The following is an 18885-nucleotide window of genomic DNA, read 5'->3' as shown; positions in this document are numbered from 1 at the left end:
CATTCACTCTCGACTTGTTTATCTCAGACATGCTACTTTGACTAGCATCTTCCTCCCCTCCCCCTGCACGTCCCCTTCTTCATAACTGCTGCTTTATTCCGTTTCTGCATACCTGAATATTATTTTCCACACATAAGTGAGAACACAAAGTGCTTTAGCTTAGTTCACAGCAGTGTCTTCTAAGCTCATTCATTCTTAGGCAGAGGGCAAGGTCTCGTTTTTCAGGACTAACAGCTCGTTGTACATATTTAATAGTTTCTTAATCCATTCATTTGCTGACACAGACAGATACCAGATTCCCTATCTTGGTGATGGGGAATGCTAAAATGAACGTAGTAGAGCAGATATCTACGAGGCAGTGATACCATTTTCTCAGATTTATGTATGTAGTTTAATTTTCAACTTCTCTAGAAACAATGTCAATACCTAGAAACCAGATTTCACACAATTTCAACTTCTGGCTTCTCTTTCAAAACTTAAGATCTGCTATCCTTAAGGCCACACTGACACTTGGAGCTTGTACTCGGATTAAAAAGGAGACACCCTCTCAGGCTTCCTTGCAGGTAACATCTCTCCTTGGCTACATTCCTCAATCCACAGATGTAACAGACCTGTGACCCATAGAAACCTCTTTTATTGGCTCAAAGTACAAGCATGTATGTTGGGTTTTAAGTCTGTCTCTATTTAGATGCCTACAGATCCCCCAGATTCTACAAAATTCAAATCCAAACTTGCTAATTTTTTAAGTATGATTTCCTTCTAGTGTTCTCTACATCACCCAGTCAATGGAATTGTATTTCTACCACTGTTCAAAAAAGAAACATCTTTAAGAGCTATTCTTTCTCCTTCCTTCCTTGTTCTACCCACTGTTTTTTCAGCCATTGGGTGAAACAATCACGTTTTGGTCTTTGCTTTCACTGGTCCCAGGGTTGCAAATTCTTTTTCTTTCTTTACATTTGGAAACTTCTTATTTTCCAAGATGGAGCAAAATCACAAGATCTCTGAAACCATGTGCTCAAGAAACATTCACTTGTTCCCTTATATCTATAAGCATCTTAAGTATACACTCACTTCTGGAGCCTTTAGGACAAAAATAACATGTAGTCATTGTAGAAAAGCCCAAGACAAACTCCATGGCTGTTAATAAACATGAGCCTTATAAATCAATGACTGCTTCATATCACATGACCTTACCTTACACTTTTTATATGCTGCTGTCTTTCTGCAGGTTTTGCTGGTACTTTTTTTTTTTTTACACACTTCAGATTGATTCTGCAACTACAAAATCAAATAACTAAGTCAAATTTTGCTAACGTTATTAAAATGAGGATTTTTCCTCCTAACTTAAAGACTCTTTTAAACATCCAGGATGCTAGGCATTACCTCTAAAAATGTATCATTATTTATAAAACAGATCCCACAGGGGCAACTGAACAGCTGCTCAAAGATTTGGCACATTACGATGCCAGCCTGGATCTAACGACCTACGTGCGAAGAGCTCCCTATCCAGTTACTAATCCTTGCTCAGCTACTCTCTGCCCTGATATGGAGGCAGCTGAAAAAAGATGTCCTACTAACAGATCACAACCGATCCAGGTTTCACGCCATGCTCAGTTAACAGAAATCTTGTAGATCCACACCAGAATCCTGGCTCACACCCCAAATAAAACCCGAGATTTTAAAGAAAGACTTCAGTTTTGCCCCTAAATTCAGAGACATTTCAGTTTTATCTAAGAGCATGTAACCATGTCCAAGGGACAAGGATCAAGAACAACCTACATCATAGTTCTTTCAATATTGAAAGGGCAATCTTCTATTTAAAAGTTTGAAAACTGTTTTTATCTCCAAATTCTACAATAGTCATCAATCAAAAATGTCAAATTAAAAAAAAAAAGGGTCAATCTGCATAACTGTTTCCCCCCTCCCCTCGGCTGACTTGTTCTATATTTAGCAAAAAGATTATATAAGGTCAAATGTTACAAACGATGAAATATCACGAGTGTTTCACAAAATAGCATAGGGAAACGTCAAAGAATGGAGTGTAATGCGTATGTTTTTAGTAAGGATATTAAAAAAAAAAAACCTTAAAATTCCCAACTTCAATGCATTTTTACCAAGAGCCTCACTTTTAACTTTTTTCCACTTAGGAAATGGTATGTGACACTGGCAACCTCTTCTACATAAATTAGAAATCATTTGGGCAACAGATCATCCTCTCAACACTGAAAGAATAAAAAGCATTTCGTCTGGTTCGTATTTTAATTTTTATGAGTGGGGCTCTCCTCCTCTCCCGACCCGAGCTTATACATGGACAAAACGAGAATGAGTAGCAATTCAGCGCCTGCCAACGGAAAACACCCCGCGCGGGCTCCACGCTCTTCAACAAAACCCAGGCCTTGGCCCGGCCCCCTGCAAGCCCCGCCCCTTCCCCAACGTAAGTATGTAATTGGCGCAGCTCGATGACGTAAGCCGTAAGTGCGTAACCAGGCGTGCAACCACCGCCTCTGGGAGTTGAAGTTTTTCTGGAGGAGGACTGAGGCTTGGAGCGGCGGGCACTTCAGAAAGGCTGACTGACCGCACCGTGGCTTTCCCCAGCGGCCCCGCGGCTTGGTAAATATGGCGCTGCGGCTGTGGCGCGGCTGCTCTTCGGTATCCTTTCGGATGCCAAAGGAACGCGAAACCACGCTGCCCTCCGCTGCAATCACGGCTTCCGGGGGCAGAGGGCAACAGCCTGGGAAGTAGTTACCTGGTCTCCGAGGAAGTGACGTTAGGTGGCGCGTCCCACGCCGCTCCCTCGCGGCCTTCTTGATTGGTCGGCTGCGTGCGTCCGCGCGCGCACGGCCCCCGGGGGCGCGCGCGCGGGCCTGTGTGTGTGCGCGCGCCCTGGGCCCGGGAGTCTCTGGGTATCTGTTGTTCGTGGGGGTCCGCGCCGGAAGTGGGAGAGGAAGGGAAATGTGGAGTCTTCGGCGCGCCCGTCGCCGCGCTGCGTTGTTAGCGAGCGGGCCAGGCGCCGTCCCTGCCGCTCCTCGTTCCTCTCCCCTGCGCCCGATGGGCCCGGCGATCGGATGTAGGGAGCCGAGGGCCGGTTGCTGCAGATGCGGCCGAACCTCGTGGTGAGCCGAGGATGAGTTTAAGATCCACGAGTTGCCTGATGTCACTGAAATACTTCGTGTTTGAAATGTGGTTATTTGTGCAGAGGTGTAAAGAGACTAGTAGGGGATTATCACTTAAAACAACGGAACAAAACTGTCTTTTTAAGATTTCCTCCCGATCCAACCCTCTGGCAAAGGGCTTTGACAACCGAACAAAGGGCTGTTTTTACTGCGGAACTGACCAGCATGTTAAAAAACAAAACAGAATAAAACCTGTTACCGGCAGGTCGTTGATTCGATTCTGCCGGTATGCAACTTGGCAATTCCCGCAAACAAAACTTTAAAGCCACGAGGGTTTTGTTTTAGCCGATGTAATAACAGCTGAGGTTTTTGTTTTTGGCCTTCGATGGTATATGCTTTCCGCACACCAAATACCCTTAGTCATCGTTCAGCTCTGCGTTTTATAATCCCATCTATAACCTAGATCCATGAATTAGCCATCCATTTTTTTAAATTGTGCTCGAGTAAAATTTCACACTTAGATTCTATACTTTCTATAAAATGTTCTTAAATACTTGATTAACTTGTCTTCGTGGATGAAAATGTACCGTGAGCATCACTGCCGGTCAGGGAGGATTCCCAGGTTGTGCTATAGAGACTTACGTCATGACCCAGACTAAAACAAAGTAAGCTCAAAAGTGCCATGTTTTGCATAACAGATAACTGCAGCAGATTCGTACACAATGTGTTTATTGTGTGGTAGACAGTCGGAGCGGACGCTATCTTGGTAAAGTCTAGCCAAAATAAGATGTTTTATCTGCGTTTCACGAATTTGTGTTTCAGTGCGTCTGGCTTATTTAAAGCTTAGGAAACTCACCCAGCACAACGTTTCGAGAATCGCTAAGATCAATTAATATTAGTTAGGACTAGTTCATGTTTCTTTATTTTTCGATAGGCTGTTCAAAAAACGTCACCATTCTGTGATAGGTCAAATTAAATTTAATTTGAGACATTTTAGATGTGAAAGACAAAGGCGCCCCCTGGTGTAGGGGAGTGAGAAAACATGCCTTTTTCACAGCACTTCAGATTTCTGAACAACATTGAGAACTACTGAAAAATATTGCCATGGATAAACAGAAATTAGACATTTGTTTCATAAAATGTTTTCCTGTGGATTTTAGTTTTGCTTTTTTGTCTGAGACAGGGTTTCTCTGTGTAGCTTTGGCGTCTGTCCTAATTTTGCTTTTAAGTTTGCATGTTTATAATGAGTCTTGCTTTTCCTTTATTCCTGTACATTTTTGAGTTTAATAGCTTCAGCACCATCTGTCAACAGTGTGCAGTCAGCATGGTCCCTTCAGAACCCCCACCCTTAAGGTTTTAAGTTACTGGGAAGTGCTGGGTTTGAGTCATAACACCATACTTCGTGTCTCTCTCTCTCTCTCTCTCTCTCTCTCTCTCTCTCTCTCTCTCTCTCTCTCTCTCTCTCATGTTTAACTAGGGTTCCTTTTAGGAGCATGGTATGTACAGGAACATGGCCATCTTTGTACTAATTCTGCAACACCACTAAAAAAAATCTTTTTCCTTTTTCCCTTCAGCAACCATTAACTGCAGATAGCTGTAGGGTCTCATGATGCTCTCCCCCTGCCAACTGTTAACTGGGCAGAGATCTCAGAGAGGGCTGGGGCCTTCCTCCCGCTCCATGCAAGAGTACTGATGACCCAGTGTTGTGCAGATCTCACAGATCACAACCACTGTGATTCAAGAGCATCAGTGATGTCATTCCTGGTGGACATCGTTCCACAGCCTGCCTGCCTCCCTCCCTCCCTCCTTCCCTCCCTCCCTCCCTCTCTTTGCTTTTTCAAGACAGTTTCTCTGTGTAGCCCTGGCTATCCTAGAACTTGCTTTATAGACCAGGCTGGCCTCGAACTCACAGAGATCTGCCTGCCTCTGCTTCCTGAGTACTTGGATTAAAGGTGTGTGCCACCACTGTCAGGCTCATTTGTGGTTTAAGTTTTTTGAGTATATTCTGTATGCTAGATTTGTTTATAATGCCTTGTTCCATAGGAATGATTTAATGCCTTTTCAATTCTGAATAAATCATCTCATGATGGCTTATTTTTAAAGTAAATCTAACTACAGTCAGCTCTCATGAGGTTATACACTATCAAACACAGGAACTGTTTGATAATACTCTCATTTCCATATCTACTCATTTTTCCTGTCAGTATGAAATAAGAATCAGCTAAATCTCAACTAATGTCCCACTGTACTTTGAAAGAATGTGAGAAGGGTGTCTCTGGTTACTATAGATCAAAGTTCATTATTGAGAAGGGTCATGGCAGGATCTCCAGCAGAAGCCAGAAATGCTCCACGCTGCCTGACTCCATTGCTCATGTTTAGTAAACTTTTTTTATGTGGCCCAGGACCAGGCTTAGGGATGGAGCTACTCACAGTGGGTTGGCCCCTTCCCCACCAATAAACCATATGACAATTTCTCACAGATCTGGCCACCGACAAATACCATCTGGGCAGTCTCCCCATTGATCCTTCCTCCCATAACCCTGGGCTATGTCAGCTTGACAGCTGAAGCTAACTAGGGCAGTATCGGTGGATTACAGCTCTCAAAACACAACCTGCTCTCTGGAAAGACCGTATGCTGACCTCAGTAGTATATGTAAACACCACTTCTTCAGTCCTCTACCAGTACTGCCAACAAATGGTATTTAACTCATGTTTTACGTAGTAAAAGATCCTTGCCAATAAATGGAATTTTGCTATCTAAATTGGTATTTTTTTATTACTGATAGAATTTGACATTTGTTGGCATCTATTGGCCATTTGAGTTATTTTGCTTTGTGTTTGTAAATTATCTGTTTATGTAAAAAATGTTGCTTTCCCAGTTTTCAGAAACAACAAATATGTCATCTGAAATGCTGCCAGCAACTCTCAAGACTCCTAACATGGAGAGAAAGCCAGGTGTGAGCGAAGAGGAGGGGCAGAAGCCAAGACTAGACGCGGGGACTGAGCCAATATCTAAACGACAGATGAAGAAGCTGCTGAAGCAGAAGCAGTGGGAAGAGCAGCGAGAACTGCGCAAGTACGTACTTCCGAGCAGGCTGCGGCTCATTCAGCAGCAGGTACTGCGCAAGTGCACTGCACAAGTGCATACTTCAGAGGAGGTTGCACCTCATTCAGCAGCGGGGTGTCGGCTCCTGTCGGTAGCTGTCTTCATTAAAACCGAAGCCAAGAAAAACTAAGGTTATGCGCGCTATTAGCCAACACTGAGTTGCTATTAGAAAACTGCATGTGCTTTGAACTGTGACTTCATTTTTTGCAATACTGATAATGTTAGGCTCAGCGTCTTTTCTCTCCTTAAATTGCCTGAACAGCAGGATACCCGTTGGAATAGCTGAGACAAGGGAGCCCACATCTGTGTCCTAGATATGGGTTAAAACAACAACACAGGAAGGTCAAACATTGGCCCGACATAGATGTGGCTAAAACAGGTTTTCGTGAAAGCATCTAGGCTATAGCCATTGTCTAATGCCAAAACTTATAAGAGATTAGAAAAAGTTAGTCTTTTATTTTGTTCATTTAGTAAATTTAGTGAAATTTTCTTTTAGTATTCCCAATTATTGAACCAGATTATTGTTTTAGGGGATGAGATATGAAAGTAGAATTCTTCATAAATCTTTTAAGTTTTTCATTTTTTTTAACTCTAAAGTTTTTCTTAGGCATAGTATAGTACCAGTAATGAAACTGTTGAATAATATATTTAGTTATTCATTAGAGAAAGCTTTATATTGTCTTTACAAAGTCATTTCCTCCATGTGTAGTTATTTCATGTAGTAAATTAAGCAAATAAAGCTGCTGTCTGATTCTTGTACCCACAGAAGAGGTGTTTCCTAGAACCATGCCTGTTTACAAACATGATCAGTCTTTTGTTTAATTAGAAGTCTTGTGAATGTCTAAATACACAAATAACAAAATGTTTTGTTTACAAATTTTAGGGAAAAACGAAAAGAAAAGCGCAAGAGAAAGAAATTAGAACGGCAGTGTCAGCTGGGATCCGGCTCAGATGGAAGCGACAGGAAGCGCATTCGAAGAAACGTCGTTCACAGCAGCCTCCGCCTTATCATTGACTGTAGCTTCGATGATTTGATGGTGTTAAAGGTATCACAGGGTTCCTTTATGTGAACTAGGCTAAATCACTCTTAGTCTCATATATAATATTACAGATGTATTAAACTGCATCTTAAGTTTTTCAAAATTTCTTATTCCTAAATTAAGAGCTTTGATATGTATATGCATATTTATGTATATGTTTATATATACATAGGTACACATTTACCCATAATTAGATAGTAAAACGTTATAACTATATTTTAGTTATAAAAATCTATGGAATTACTGTGATGGCACATGTCTGTAATCACTTGGGAAACTGAGGCAGGAGGATCTTTGAGAGTTTTAGGCCAGCCTAGGTTATATAGCACATTTGAAACAAGCCTGAACTAGTGAGATCCTGTTTCAAAATTTGTTTTTAAAAAGTCTGTTGCATGACTGGAGATATAGCTCAGTTTTGTTGACAGAGGTTTCTGTCCCATCTGGTCCTGCAGCTGTTCAGACGCAAAGAAATACACAGAGGCCTACATTAATTATAAACTGGTTGGCCTATTAGCTCAGGCTTTCATATTAACTAATTCTTTTTTTTAATTGATTTTATTGAGCTCTACATTTTTCTCTGCTCCCCTTCCTGCCTCTCCCCTCCCCTTCAACCCTCTCCCAAAGTCCCCATTTATTAACTAATTCTTACATTAACCCATAATTCTTGTCTGTGCTAGTCATGTGGCTTGGTACCTTTTATCAGTGAGGCATTCTCATCTTGATTCCTCTGTGTCTGGGTGACAACTGCAGACTGATTCTTTCCTCTTCCCAGAATTCTCCTACTCTGGTCACCCCACCTGTACTTCCTGCTTGGCTACTGGCCAATCAGTTTTATTAAACCAATACAAGTGACAAATCTTTACAGGGTACAAGATCATTGTCCCACAGTACTTCCCCTCCCATTTTTTTTCAGAACAAGAACTCTGAATCTAATCTCCTTTGTTTAACGTTTTCCTGACCATTATCCATAAGAACTTGAAACCAAAACACTCTAAACAAAGACAAACATCCATAATTCATTTTTTTGGAATGTGGGCATATTTTTCTAGCTACTTCATGCTAATTGGGAGCATTGGTAATCTTATTCCAGACCTAAAGAAAATTTAGGAATATAGTCAAGTCCTGATTGATAAATGAATCCACAGCCTTTTGTTTCCTGTGGGAACAAAAGCAAATCCTCTTCTCAAAGTAACATATCTTTTGACTTAAATTTTGAAGTCAAAGCATTTTCAAAATATATATGTTGGATTAATCAGCAGCATTTATAATCAAATGTCTTTTAGCAGCTGTTGTTCCTTCCCCAGCCATCAAACAATTCAAAGAGAACATAATAACATACGGATCCAGACTCTCTGTGTATTTTCCATCTTTACATGGCTTTATTTTTAAACTCTACTTCTTTTATTTTTAATTTTTGGTTTTTTGAGCCAGGGTTTCTCTGTGTATCTTTGGCTATCCTGGAACTCACTCTGTAGACCAGGCTGTTCTTGAACTGACAGAGATCCCCCTCCTTCTGTCTTCCAAGTGCTGAGATTAAAGTTGTATGCCACCACACCCAACTACTCTTTCTTCCTTCTTTCTTTCTTTCTTTCTTTCTTTCTTTCTTTCTTTCTTTCTTTTTTTCTTTCTTTCTTTCTAAAGGATTTTATCCTTTTTCTTTTCTCTCCCAAGCCTACATATATTTTTAAACACACTATAAACCGTTTAGAGTTTTTTTTTCTGCCTGAATCTATCTTTACTATATACCTCTCTTTTTCTGACCACATGAGTCTTTAATTTGCTAAGCAATATGGCTAGGATTAAAACCGTGGCTTTGACTGCTGGATCCACCCTATTCCTTAGCTTTCTGAGAGTCTAGCTTCATGGCGGAGGTACTTTATTGCCACAACTCTAGAGTTTACAGGTTTCTGCCAACAACCAAGAAACATGCTGTCAGCTATTCATAAACACTATTGTTGTGTTTGGTGGTGGGGCCTCTTCAAAGAGCTGCAAGGTTTTTTTTAGCTAAAGCTGAGTCAGGAAGCCTCTCTTAAATGAGACGCACTTGCCTCTAGCAAATAGAGCCCACCTGAGAAAATGCTAGTGCTTAACTCTGTTCTTTTGTGTCTCGACCTCCTTCCCAAACGTTCTCAGGCTTGCAGTGGATTTGGTTGTCCATGTTGGTGCTGTTTTGCTGGTGTTGCAGAGGACCCAGGTTTGGTTCCCAGCATCCATGTGGTGGCTCACAGCCATGTGGAACTCCAGTTTCAAGGCATCTGACCCTCCTCTTCTGGCCTCCAAGGCCCTACATCTACATGGTGCACATACATATACCAAGTGTGCAAAAACTCACACATTTTGTTTTAAATGTTGAATTTTACCAGTGATACTGGGGTAAAGCGTGGAAATAGCATGGTCTAGAAAGAAGGTATTTTTGTTGTCTGTTAAGACAGCGTCAATGAGCATTTTGAATAGATAGAGACTTTAAAGGACAGGACACGTTAGCTTATAGCAATTTTATAGTATGTAGGAAAATCAAATGAAAACTATCACAACAGTGGTACCTAGCTGTTCTGGAACTAGCTTTATAGACCAGTCTGGCCTCAAATTCACAGAGATCCGCCTGCCTCTGCTTCCCAAGTGCTGGGATTAAAGGCGTGCGCCACCACCTCTGCGGCTGCCTTTACATTTTTAAAAAAAAGTTTTTGCCTACCTAGCCATTCCTTCTGCTTATTCTATTCCTGTAATACCACAGAATGGCCTTGGATGGTTTTGATAATTCTGTTTTTTAAATTGTGCTATTTTATAGGATATTAAGAAGCTTCATAAGCAGATTCAACGTTGCTATGCAGAAAACCGACGAGCATCACATCCTGTGCAGGTGTGTATGAGAGGTGAACAGAACTCAGTTTTCTTTCCCATCTCCCATGACAAGAGGCATGGATTGTTCCAGTTGTGCTTACCTGAGAGTCTTAGAGGTTTCTTGTATCACCACTCTTGTACATTTTAGTGTCTGCTCACTGCTGTCTAGTTGGGTGCCCTTGTTTTAGGGCATGTGTATGTTTTCACACCGGTTTCTCAGCTTTGGACTTCCCCAGCCTTGGGGAGTGGAAAAGGAGGGGAGGTAGGCTGCCCCTGTACTGATGTGTACAGCTGGGCCTCTTAGCAGTGTGTCTGTTTTACATTTCCTTTTGAGTCATTGACAGTTCTGAAAAGGATTTCTTAAGCTTAGTTTAAGTGATGGTGGAGACTTTTTGACCGCTGTTGTGACTACTGCCTCAGAGATGTGACGAGCCAAAGAGCTGCCCAAAATGCTGTGCTTGTGTGTGTGTCTCACCACATAGGAGCAGTGTGGACTGTGTTTTCCTATAATTCTCCACCTATCTCAGTGACAGTCTTTACCTTTTTTTTTCCTTCACAAGGCCCTCAGCATCCTTGATTCAGCTGTGACATGGGTGTCAGGGAAGGCTTTACGGCAGCAAAACTAACAACTATAATAGCGGCAGCAGCACCTACCCGGGAGGTGGATGAGTTTGCAGGGTGGTCCTCAGTGGCAGAGAGGGATGAAGAGGTGCTAGGATGCTGCAGCCAGTGGGTTAGCACGTGTCCTTTCCACCACCTATTCCGGGGTGATCACAAGTTTTTTTTTTCTAAATCAGTGAAAAATATTTTGCCTTCCATTGGTGATCAGATGAGTGATGAGGGAAGTAAAATATTGAACTAATCGGATCATTTTCCTTCTTTTTCTCTTACCAATTGCTCATCAGTTTTATTTGACAAGCCATGGAGGTCAACTGAAGAAGAACATGAATGAAAATGACAAAGGATGGGTCAACTGGAAGGTAGTGGAACAGTCCTCTCTCGTGTGATTTCTCTCTCATGCTGCTGGAAGGCCTCTGGTTTATCTAAGTAAATGCCGTGCTTCAGACCTGTGTGCCATTATATCCGTGTCTAGAGTTACACAGGGAGAAGCGGAGAGAGAGGATGACGTGTCTGCTCATTAGTAATCACTCTCATAAGTCATGTCTGCTAGTTTAGAGCTACTTCCTTATAAAAGAAATATCTCAAAACCTTACTCTAAAATTTGAGTGTCTCTACATCTAAATCCAGTCACCAAACGCAGCTGTAAACTCCTCAGATGTGAGCTTCTGGCTCGTGAGTTGGCATGTGCTGTAAATGTGAGATGCCTGCTGGATCAGGAAGAGGGAGATAGGACATGGGCATAGTGCGTTAAAATATGTTGAAGTTAATTCATCTATTTTTTATTTTTATTTTTTACTTTTACTTTTTACTTTTCTAGCAGATTTAAAATTTGTTTGTGATGTATAATTTCTGTGTTCTAGGTTTCTATAAAAATGTGGTCAGCTTGGCTTGGTACCGGTGCGGCTAGCTTGGCTAGGTGCAGATGTGGCAGCTTGGCTGGGTGCTCTTCTGTTGAGAGGAGTGCTGTGCTGTGCCTGTACATGTTTGCTTACTGTCGGTTTTCAGCTCTCGGGGTCCAGCTTTCTCTCCTAGTGCCTACTAATCTAATAGCTGCATTCATTAAAAGCATATAATATGGACATATGCAAGGGTAGCCTTAGCAAGTCTTTTAGATGCGTGTCTCTTTTCTGTGAGATAATGAATACATTAGACAGGCGTACCTTATAGTTTGTGTCTTGCCAAGCTTATATTTACATCCTTCTTTTCTAGAGAAAAACAGATTCAGTGGCATCTAGTTACTCAGATGCTTCTTGAGGCACTGTTAAGTGCAGGAGTCAGGTTCATCGCATACTGTTTTCCAGAAAAGGAATTATATTAATCAATAGCATACAATGTAAGTGTCTGCGTCAGTGGATTTTCTTTAAGATTATTGTATAAAAGTCAGGGTCTGGTAACATATCGTTCAGGCTGTTCACGTGACTTGACTTGAAAAATCCAGGCTGGCAGCTCTTACTCAGTCTTGTATCTCTGAAGTGACCGTTTTGGTCAAGAAGCTTTCAAGTTTGTCTCCTTATAGAAACAGACACATTCAGTTGATTAAGCTGGCAAGCGTTTCCTTCTGTTGATTCACACAGGAGATGTAATCGGAAAAGGCATTTCTTGTCTGAAGAACACTGTGGTCAAGAAGGCAGGAAAATACATTCTTATTGTTTGCTGTTGGGCTGGTGCCATATTCAGGAAAGAGTTCCTAAGTTAAGGAGTGTGGAGTTGACCCTCAGGAAAGGGCTGAATAACGGCATGTGACATTTGAGGAACGTAGCTTGCCGTCAGTGTGTGGGTTAGTTAGGGACCGAGGCCCCAACAAAGAAATAAGGTTAGTAGAACAGTCAGTGACTAAGCTGTGAGGAGAGGAATTGGTTGTGAGTTTTAAATGCTGTTCTAGCAATAGCTTCTCGGACTCTCAGATGCTTTTGGACAGGTTTCTCTTGGGAAAAGAGGATAATTATTTTTAGTCAGCTTTCATCATATCCTGCTAATATTATACACTCATTCTCTTTTTCTTTTCGAAGGATATCCACATCAAACCAGAGCACTATAGTGAACTCATAAAGAAAGAAGACCTGGTTTACCTGACGTCAGACTCTCCTAATGTCCTGAAGGACTTAGATGAGTCAAAGGCCTATGTGATTGGAGGGTTAGTGGACCACAACCACCACAAGGTACTATGCTCTGCTCCTGCCTCCGTCTGTGGTTTCACAGTGACAGAGCCCTAGGAACGAGCACCTGTCACTGTGGCGGTGACCTAAGCAAAGCAAAGGGCTTCACGTTGCCTTCTTGACCCCACCCTGCAGCTCAGGGAGCTCAGTGCAGTTGTTTCCTACGTTCCACACGTGCAGGAACAAGGAAGTGAAGCTAACGTCAGCCATGCTAGGTGGCAGAGCAGATTATTGGAGAAGACGGATTGCTGTCGAGTCTGCGTGTGTACGCTGCACTGTGTTCCTAGGGGCTCTGGTGCTAATGAAGTGCTAAGCCTTTGAAGTTTTTATCCATTTTTTAAAGAGTGGTTTTTATCTTATATATATGAATGTTTCGCCTGCATGTGTGTCTGCACCATGTGCGTGCCTGATGCCCTTGAAGGTCAGAAAATGTCATGGCCTCTGGAACTGGACTTGCAGAAGCAGTGAGTCACCATGTGGATGCTGGGAAATGAGCCCAGTCCTCTGCAAGAGCAGTTATCTCTCCAGCTCTGTAGTAGTTTTTAAATATATGATTTCTCCAGTTATTTTTCTCTCCTATCCTCCTTTCCTCACCTCATGTTTTTGTGGAGATAAAAAGTTGCACAACTCCGCTTTCTGACGAGAGCGTTATTGTGTGCGTACTCAGTTCATTCCTTCTTTCTAAAGGAATATTGTCAGCACAGTATATGAAGGAACTGTGTATTCTTCGGCAGCAGTATGTATATCCAGTTTCTGCCATGTCATGGGTGACCACATCTGCCTCTCCAGCAGTGGCTGCACAGCTGTGAAGCACCACGGTGTAATATGGCAGAGAAACTGGATTTGTTAAATGGTAATCTTGAGGTTGCCAGGTGTGACTTGGCATTGTGTGAGCAACTCTAGAACATCAAAGGAACCCTGTCTCCAACCTTTCTGTTGTTCTCAGTGGAACAGTCTAGCTTATAATTTATGCAGATTCTCTGCTAGTTTTCTCCAAAAGCCCCTGGCTCCTCTCATCTTTAACCCTGCCCCCAGTATGCTAAGTACTTGTTGAGAAGATTCAGCTTAAACTTCCTGCATGGCCTTCTGGGAATTTTCATCTGGGATAGACATAGACTTCAAGCATTTGATGTTTGAGAAAATACAGAATTCCTGTCTGTTTTTTAGTTGCTGGAAAGGGAAAATAAACTATAAGGACATTGAAATGCTTTTTAGTCAGGATCCCATTTCACTGCCGTCCTGTGCCTCAGTGTGCGGCTGAAACTGAACTTCCTTTATACATTTTACTCTCATGGGAACAGTGATGGTGTTTCCCTCTGAATTCAATTGGAGAGTTTAACTCTGTGAGGAATGGGGCTGGGGCTGGGGCTGGGAAAGGTGAGAAAACAGACCTGCTGGGATTCCTTGTTCTCCACTGAGAGGCTTCTAACTGCTGGGAATGCCGTTTCTTCTCCTCCGGGAAGTGAGGTGGTTAGACCTGGGTCCTCTTACTGTCAGGACTGAAACGCACACGCTCTGCAGATAATGTTGTCTACATTGAAGTCCTGCAAAAGCCCTACACTCTCATAGACTGCACAGCATCTAAGTCCCAGTGTCTGTATTGCAGGGACTCACGTTTAAACAGGCGTCCAGTTACGGGATTGAACATGCCCAGCTGCCTCTGGCCGACTTTGTGAAGATGAATAGTCGGAAGGTCCTGGCAGTCAACCATGGTAAGCCGCAGAGGTGGCTGAAGGTGGAGCTGAGGGAGCTGGGAAGGAGACCATGCATCTCCCATTGCGACAGCAGGAAAGGGAAGTCGGTTTATTAGAAAGAGTAAGGACTTTAGGGATTTTTGAATCTACCAAAGTGTAAAAACAACAAGCTATAATCTCGTGATGCGCAGATACTTGTTATTAGCTTATGGGGTGCTTCCTCTTAGATCTTTTCCTGTGGTGGGTCTCTCAGCCTTGCTAATCCGGGGACCTGTCCTTCTGTCCCTCACTTGATCATAGTTTTGATGAAACAATTGATTATTAGTGATCATGTGATATTACAGCCGCTAAATAGATAATCATGTAATCATTCTCCCATTGTTGAGTATTTTAAACTTGGATTGATTTTTTTGAATAACACTGTGATATACCACTGCTTACATATAATTCATTGCCTTAAGTTTTATTTAAATTATAATTAAAATTTTTTGAGGCAGGGTTTCATTAAGTTGACCAGGTTGGTCTTGATCTCAGAAATCTACCCGCCTCTTCTTCCATCTTGAATGTTGAGATAAAAGGCATGTGCTACCATGATACCCAGCTTCAATGATTTTTTTAAGATTTATTTTTATTCTTTGTGTACGAGTGTTTGACCTGCATGCATGTATGTGCACCAAGTACATGCCTGGTGCCTGTAGCGGCTAGAAGAGGGAATTAGATCCCCTAGAACTGGAGTTATAGGTAGTTGTAAGCAACTATGTGGGTATTAGGAAATGAACCCCAGTCCTTTGTAAGAGCAGCCAGTGCTCTTAACCACTGAGCAATCTCTCTAGCCCCTTTAGTTCATTTTTTTAAAGGAACAATTTTAGTCACTACACAACAGTTAAATACTTTTTATGTAATAGGCTTTATGGGATTAGAAAAATGAAATTATTCAAGGACAAATTTCTTTGAAAACCTTTGATACTTAGTGGAAATAACTTGTCTACAAAATTATCTAGAAAAAAAAATTATCTAGAGAGCCCTCTCATAGTGTGGTGAACTTAGGGATGGCATGGTTTCCTTTCTACTGATGTGAAAGCAGAAGACTCCTTGGAGTGATTCTCTATAGGGAAGACAGAGGAGATGCAGCTGAATGCCCAGCATCTGTCTTCCAGCTGTCCGTTAGTACATAGAGATGGAGAATAATGGGACCTCAAAAGGTCCTCTCTTGATTGTAATGGACAACCAACCTAGTAAGTTTCTGGAGCTTAAGAACTGACTGAGAAAAGCTGGAAAGAACATAAAGACTAGAGAACCGTGGTGCAGTTTGTCCCTGGTAGCCAAAAGGAGGAAGGAGGTGGCACAATTAGTAAAAACCCAGAGATAAATATTGGGGGTTAACCTGAAGATCAGAAAAGCAAAGCAGCCAGCCACTGACTCTTACCCCTACCTCAGAAATGGTGGTCCTGCCTCCAGGAATCTCAGAATGAGATTGAGCCTGAGAGCTGGCTCCTCCCATCTTATATTCCTTTCTAGGGCTAGAATTAAAGGTGTGCACCACTATCACCCAGTTTCTATGGCAAACTAGTGTAGATACTGGGATTAAAGGTGTGTGTTACCACTGCCTGGTCTTTAAGACTGACCAGTGGGGCTGTTTTACTCTCTGATCTTCAGGCAAGCATTATTTATTAAAATACAAATGAAAAATCACTAAAGGAGAAGGTAAGAACTTGGCAGTAACTAGGACAAATCAGCACACAGCACAAGGGTCGCATTGTAGACAGTCTGCAGCATGGTGGTGACTGTGATTTGTCCTTGTTGCAGTGTTTGAAATTATCCTGGAGTTCTTGGAAACAAGAGACTGGCAGGAGGCATTTTTTACGATCTTACCCCGTCGGAAAGGAGCTGTTCCTGCACACAAAGGCTGTGAAAGCTCTCCTCAGGACCAGCAGCCCCGGCCAGAAGGATGGGACAGTTCCAGCGAGGGAGAGCATTGCGGGAATGACCCCGACTCACCACAGAAGGAAGAGCAGGGCCAGCACGGCCAGCAGAGCAGCCCAGTGTCCTCAGTGAGTCCTGTCCCACAGTGACCAGCCTTCCCTTGCTGCCCTTTAGGAGAACTTAGAGAGGGTGGCACCACCAAATTCTCAGACCACAAGAAAATCCATTTTCTCTCATCACTGTTGTGGAATTTGAAATCTTGTCAAGTGTCAAGGATAATGAACACTAAACACCAAGAAAGGATTGTTTGGTTTTCTGTGAGAAGACTTAAAAAGGTATCATTTCAGAGTTGTTTTAAGCCTCAAATCAGAGCCGTGGAGAATGTTACCGTAGTCTTAGGCCTTTATTCTCCTTCATTCACTGGAGCATCTTCTTCAGAACGTGCCTTCTGACCTTCAGCTTTGTTCGTTTATGTTCCCATCAGTGACTGTTTGTCTGATTCTATTGGAGCAGATTTCATGTGCGTTCTGTGTGTCTACTACAGTGTTGAACTCGGAAGGCTGCCCTTCTGTCTGTAACTTTTGTGTTCAGTATGGTTCTTTCTAAGAAATAAGTTAATTCTAGGAGAAGTACCAGTTGTTTGCTGGTCACAGTAATTCATTCATTTTGGATAGTGGAACCCATTCTTGTGCCTCCCTTGTGATGCCTTCTCATACTTCTGAAATAATCACAAGAATAATCTTAAATCCCTTAATGACAGTAATTAATTCAGTTACAAAATTAAATTTTTTCTGACTAGTTTATTTTACAATATTATTTTTGAAGGATCAATTTGTCTTTACCCCAGTTTAAAGCAAAAAGTAATTCTTTTCTTTCTATATATTTTTCATGTAAATAACATATCTCCATATATGTTAGCTTTTAATGTGAATATTGTGTATCTGCTTCCTACTATACTATCCTAACTAATGTAAATGTGTGTTTCTATAAACAACATAAGCATACAGGAAAATGTGCACGTTTAGCTCTTATGTTTTAGTCCACGATTACAGTCCTGTAATCAATGTATCGCCGTGGAATGGTTGTGTGGAATGCACTAATGCCCAAATCCAAAATTAAACAGAAGTTTGGAAACTGATGAGGAGAGAGCAGAGGGGAGCTGCCGAGCTTCTGCATGGTAATTCCAGAGGAGTGTATGGAGCGGGAGCTCCCAGTTTATTATATAATGTGTATGTGTGCTAGCCTCACACTTAGGTGCAAGCCTGTGTGAAGATTCAGTAGTGATGTTCACTGTCTCTTTTTGTTGCTTTTTTTCTTAGTTATCTGTTGTAACTAGTTATTTCAAAGTCTATAAACAATGGATGGATGTAAATATCCACACTACAGTTCTGAGAGAATAAAGTTCATGTTGTTACTGTATTGTCCAAGGTTTGTATTTTGTGAGTTCCCTGCGCCTGTGTTTGAACACCTGGTCTCCCCTGATAACATTGTTTTGTAAGCGTCACCTGTGCCCATGTTTGAACACTTGGTCTCCCCTGATGGTGCTGTTTTGGAGGTTGTGGGAACTTTGGAAGGTGAAGCCTTGCTGGAGGAAGCGTGTCACTGGGGGTGGGCTTTGAGGATTTATAGCCAGGTGTAGTCTTGTTCTGTTTCCTTTGTTCAGGTAAAATGTGACATGTGCTTCCTAGCTGCCAGGCCAGTTAGCCTGCTGCTGGCCTGCCCTTCCCCTGCCTTTTGTCAGGGCATTCTGTCATGCAGCCAGAGAAGAGTGACTACTCCATGCCTCCCACCGATTCTATATGGAATAGAGCCCTATGAATTATGAAAGTGAAGGAAGTTATCTCAAGTACCACATGCTTTAGTTTTTATTAATTGCAAAAGCTCCGTATAGGTTTCTGAGGTGTACTGTAAGAAGTCAGCACAGGCTGAGCAAGCTAAAGTAACCACAGCTTAGTCTCTACAGCTTCAGAATCAAGCATGGTAGGGCCACACTCCTGCCTGCCGGTATTGTAAGGGCACCCGCACACAAGTAGCACACACACACACACACACACACACACACACACACACACACATTTAAAACAGCATATCTTCTTTCAGCATCGGCCAGAAGACAAGAATCAGTACTCACTTTCAAATAGTCAATTTCTGAATTATTTAAAGATGGGCTCTAAAAATAGCACTTAAAGACCATTGACAAAAATCTTAATGTGTCTTTTCTCTCACTTTTTTTTTGTATGGCAACAGGTAAGCAATAAAAGGAGAAAAGAACAGGTAGAGATGACTTGAACAAGTGGGCACAGAGGGCTAAAGTAGTCAGGGAGTGAACCAACCCATGGAGATATTCATTACCAAAAAAAAACAAAACAAAAAAAAAAAAAAACCTCAGTA

General features: G+C 42.0%; 1 protein-coding gene across 2 annotated transcripts; it reads left to right on the top strand.

Annotated features, from left to right (window-relative positions):
* Positions 1–2431: 2431 nt before the first annotated feature.
* Trmt10a (tRNA methyltransferase 10A) lies at positions 2432–17913 on the top strand. Of its 2 annotated transcripts, none has more exons than XM_050126840.1 (8): positions 2432–2610; positions 5993–6189; positions 7103–7265; positions 10048–10119; positions 11006–11080; positions 12731–12880; positions 14484–14589; positions 16378–17913. In XM_050126840.1, exons 2-8 carry the CDS (start codon positions 6011–6013, stop codon positions 16641–16643), a joined length of 1011 nt encoding a protein of 336 aa, XP_049982797.1. In that variant the 5' UTR covers positions 2432–2610; positions 5993–6010; the 3' UTR covers positions 16644–17913. The 2 variants fall into 2 exon arrangements, with proteins under 2 accessions (XP_049982797.1, XP_049982796.1); XM_050126839.1 differs by lacking the exon at positions 2432–2610 and adding an exon at positions 2730–3113.
* Positions 17914–18885: the final 972 nt, after the last annotated feature.

The sequence above is a fragment of the Alexandromys fortis genome, unplaced genomic scaffold (genome assembly GCF_014885135.2).
Source record: "Alexandromys fortis isolate MF-2015 unplaced genomic scaffold, M_Fortis_MF-2015_v1.1 scaffold_274, whole genome shotgun sequence".
NCBI classification, from domain to species: Eukaryota; Metazoa; Chordata; class Mammalia; order Rodentia; family Cricetidae; genus Alexandromys; species Alexandromys fortis.
Note: the sequence above shows the minus strand (reverse complement) of the source record. Positions and strands in the feature narration are given on the sequence as shown.

Excerpts from the sequence above, each read along its gene's own strand:
- Trmt10a (XM_050126839.1), top strand. Across the intron at positions 10,120-11,005 it reads GAGCATCACATCCTGTGCAG|TTTTATTTGACAAGCCATGG; the intron begins GTGTGTATGAGA and ends ATTGCTCATCAG. Across the intron at positions 14,590-16,377 it reads GGTCCTGGCAGTCAACCATG|TGTTTGAAATTATCCTGGAG; the intron begins GTAAGCCGCAGA and ends TCCTTGTTGCAG.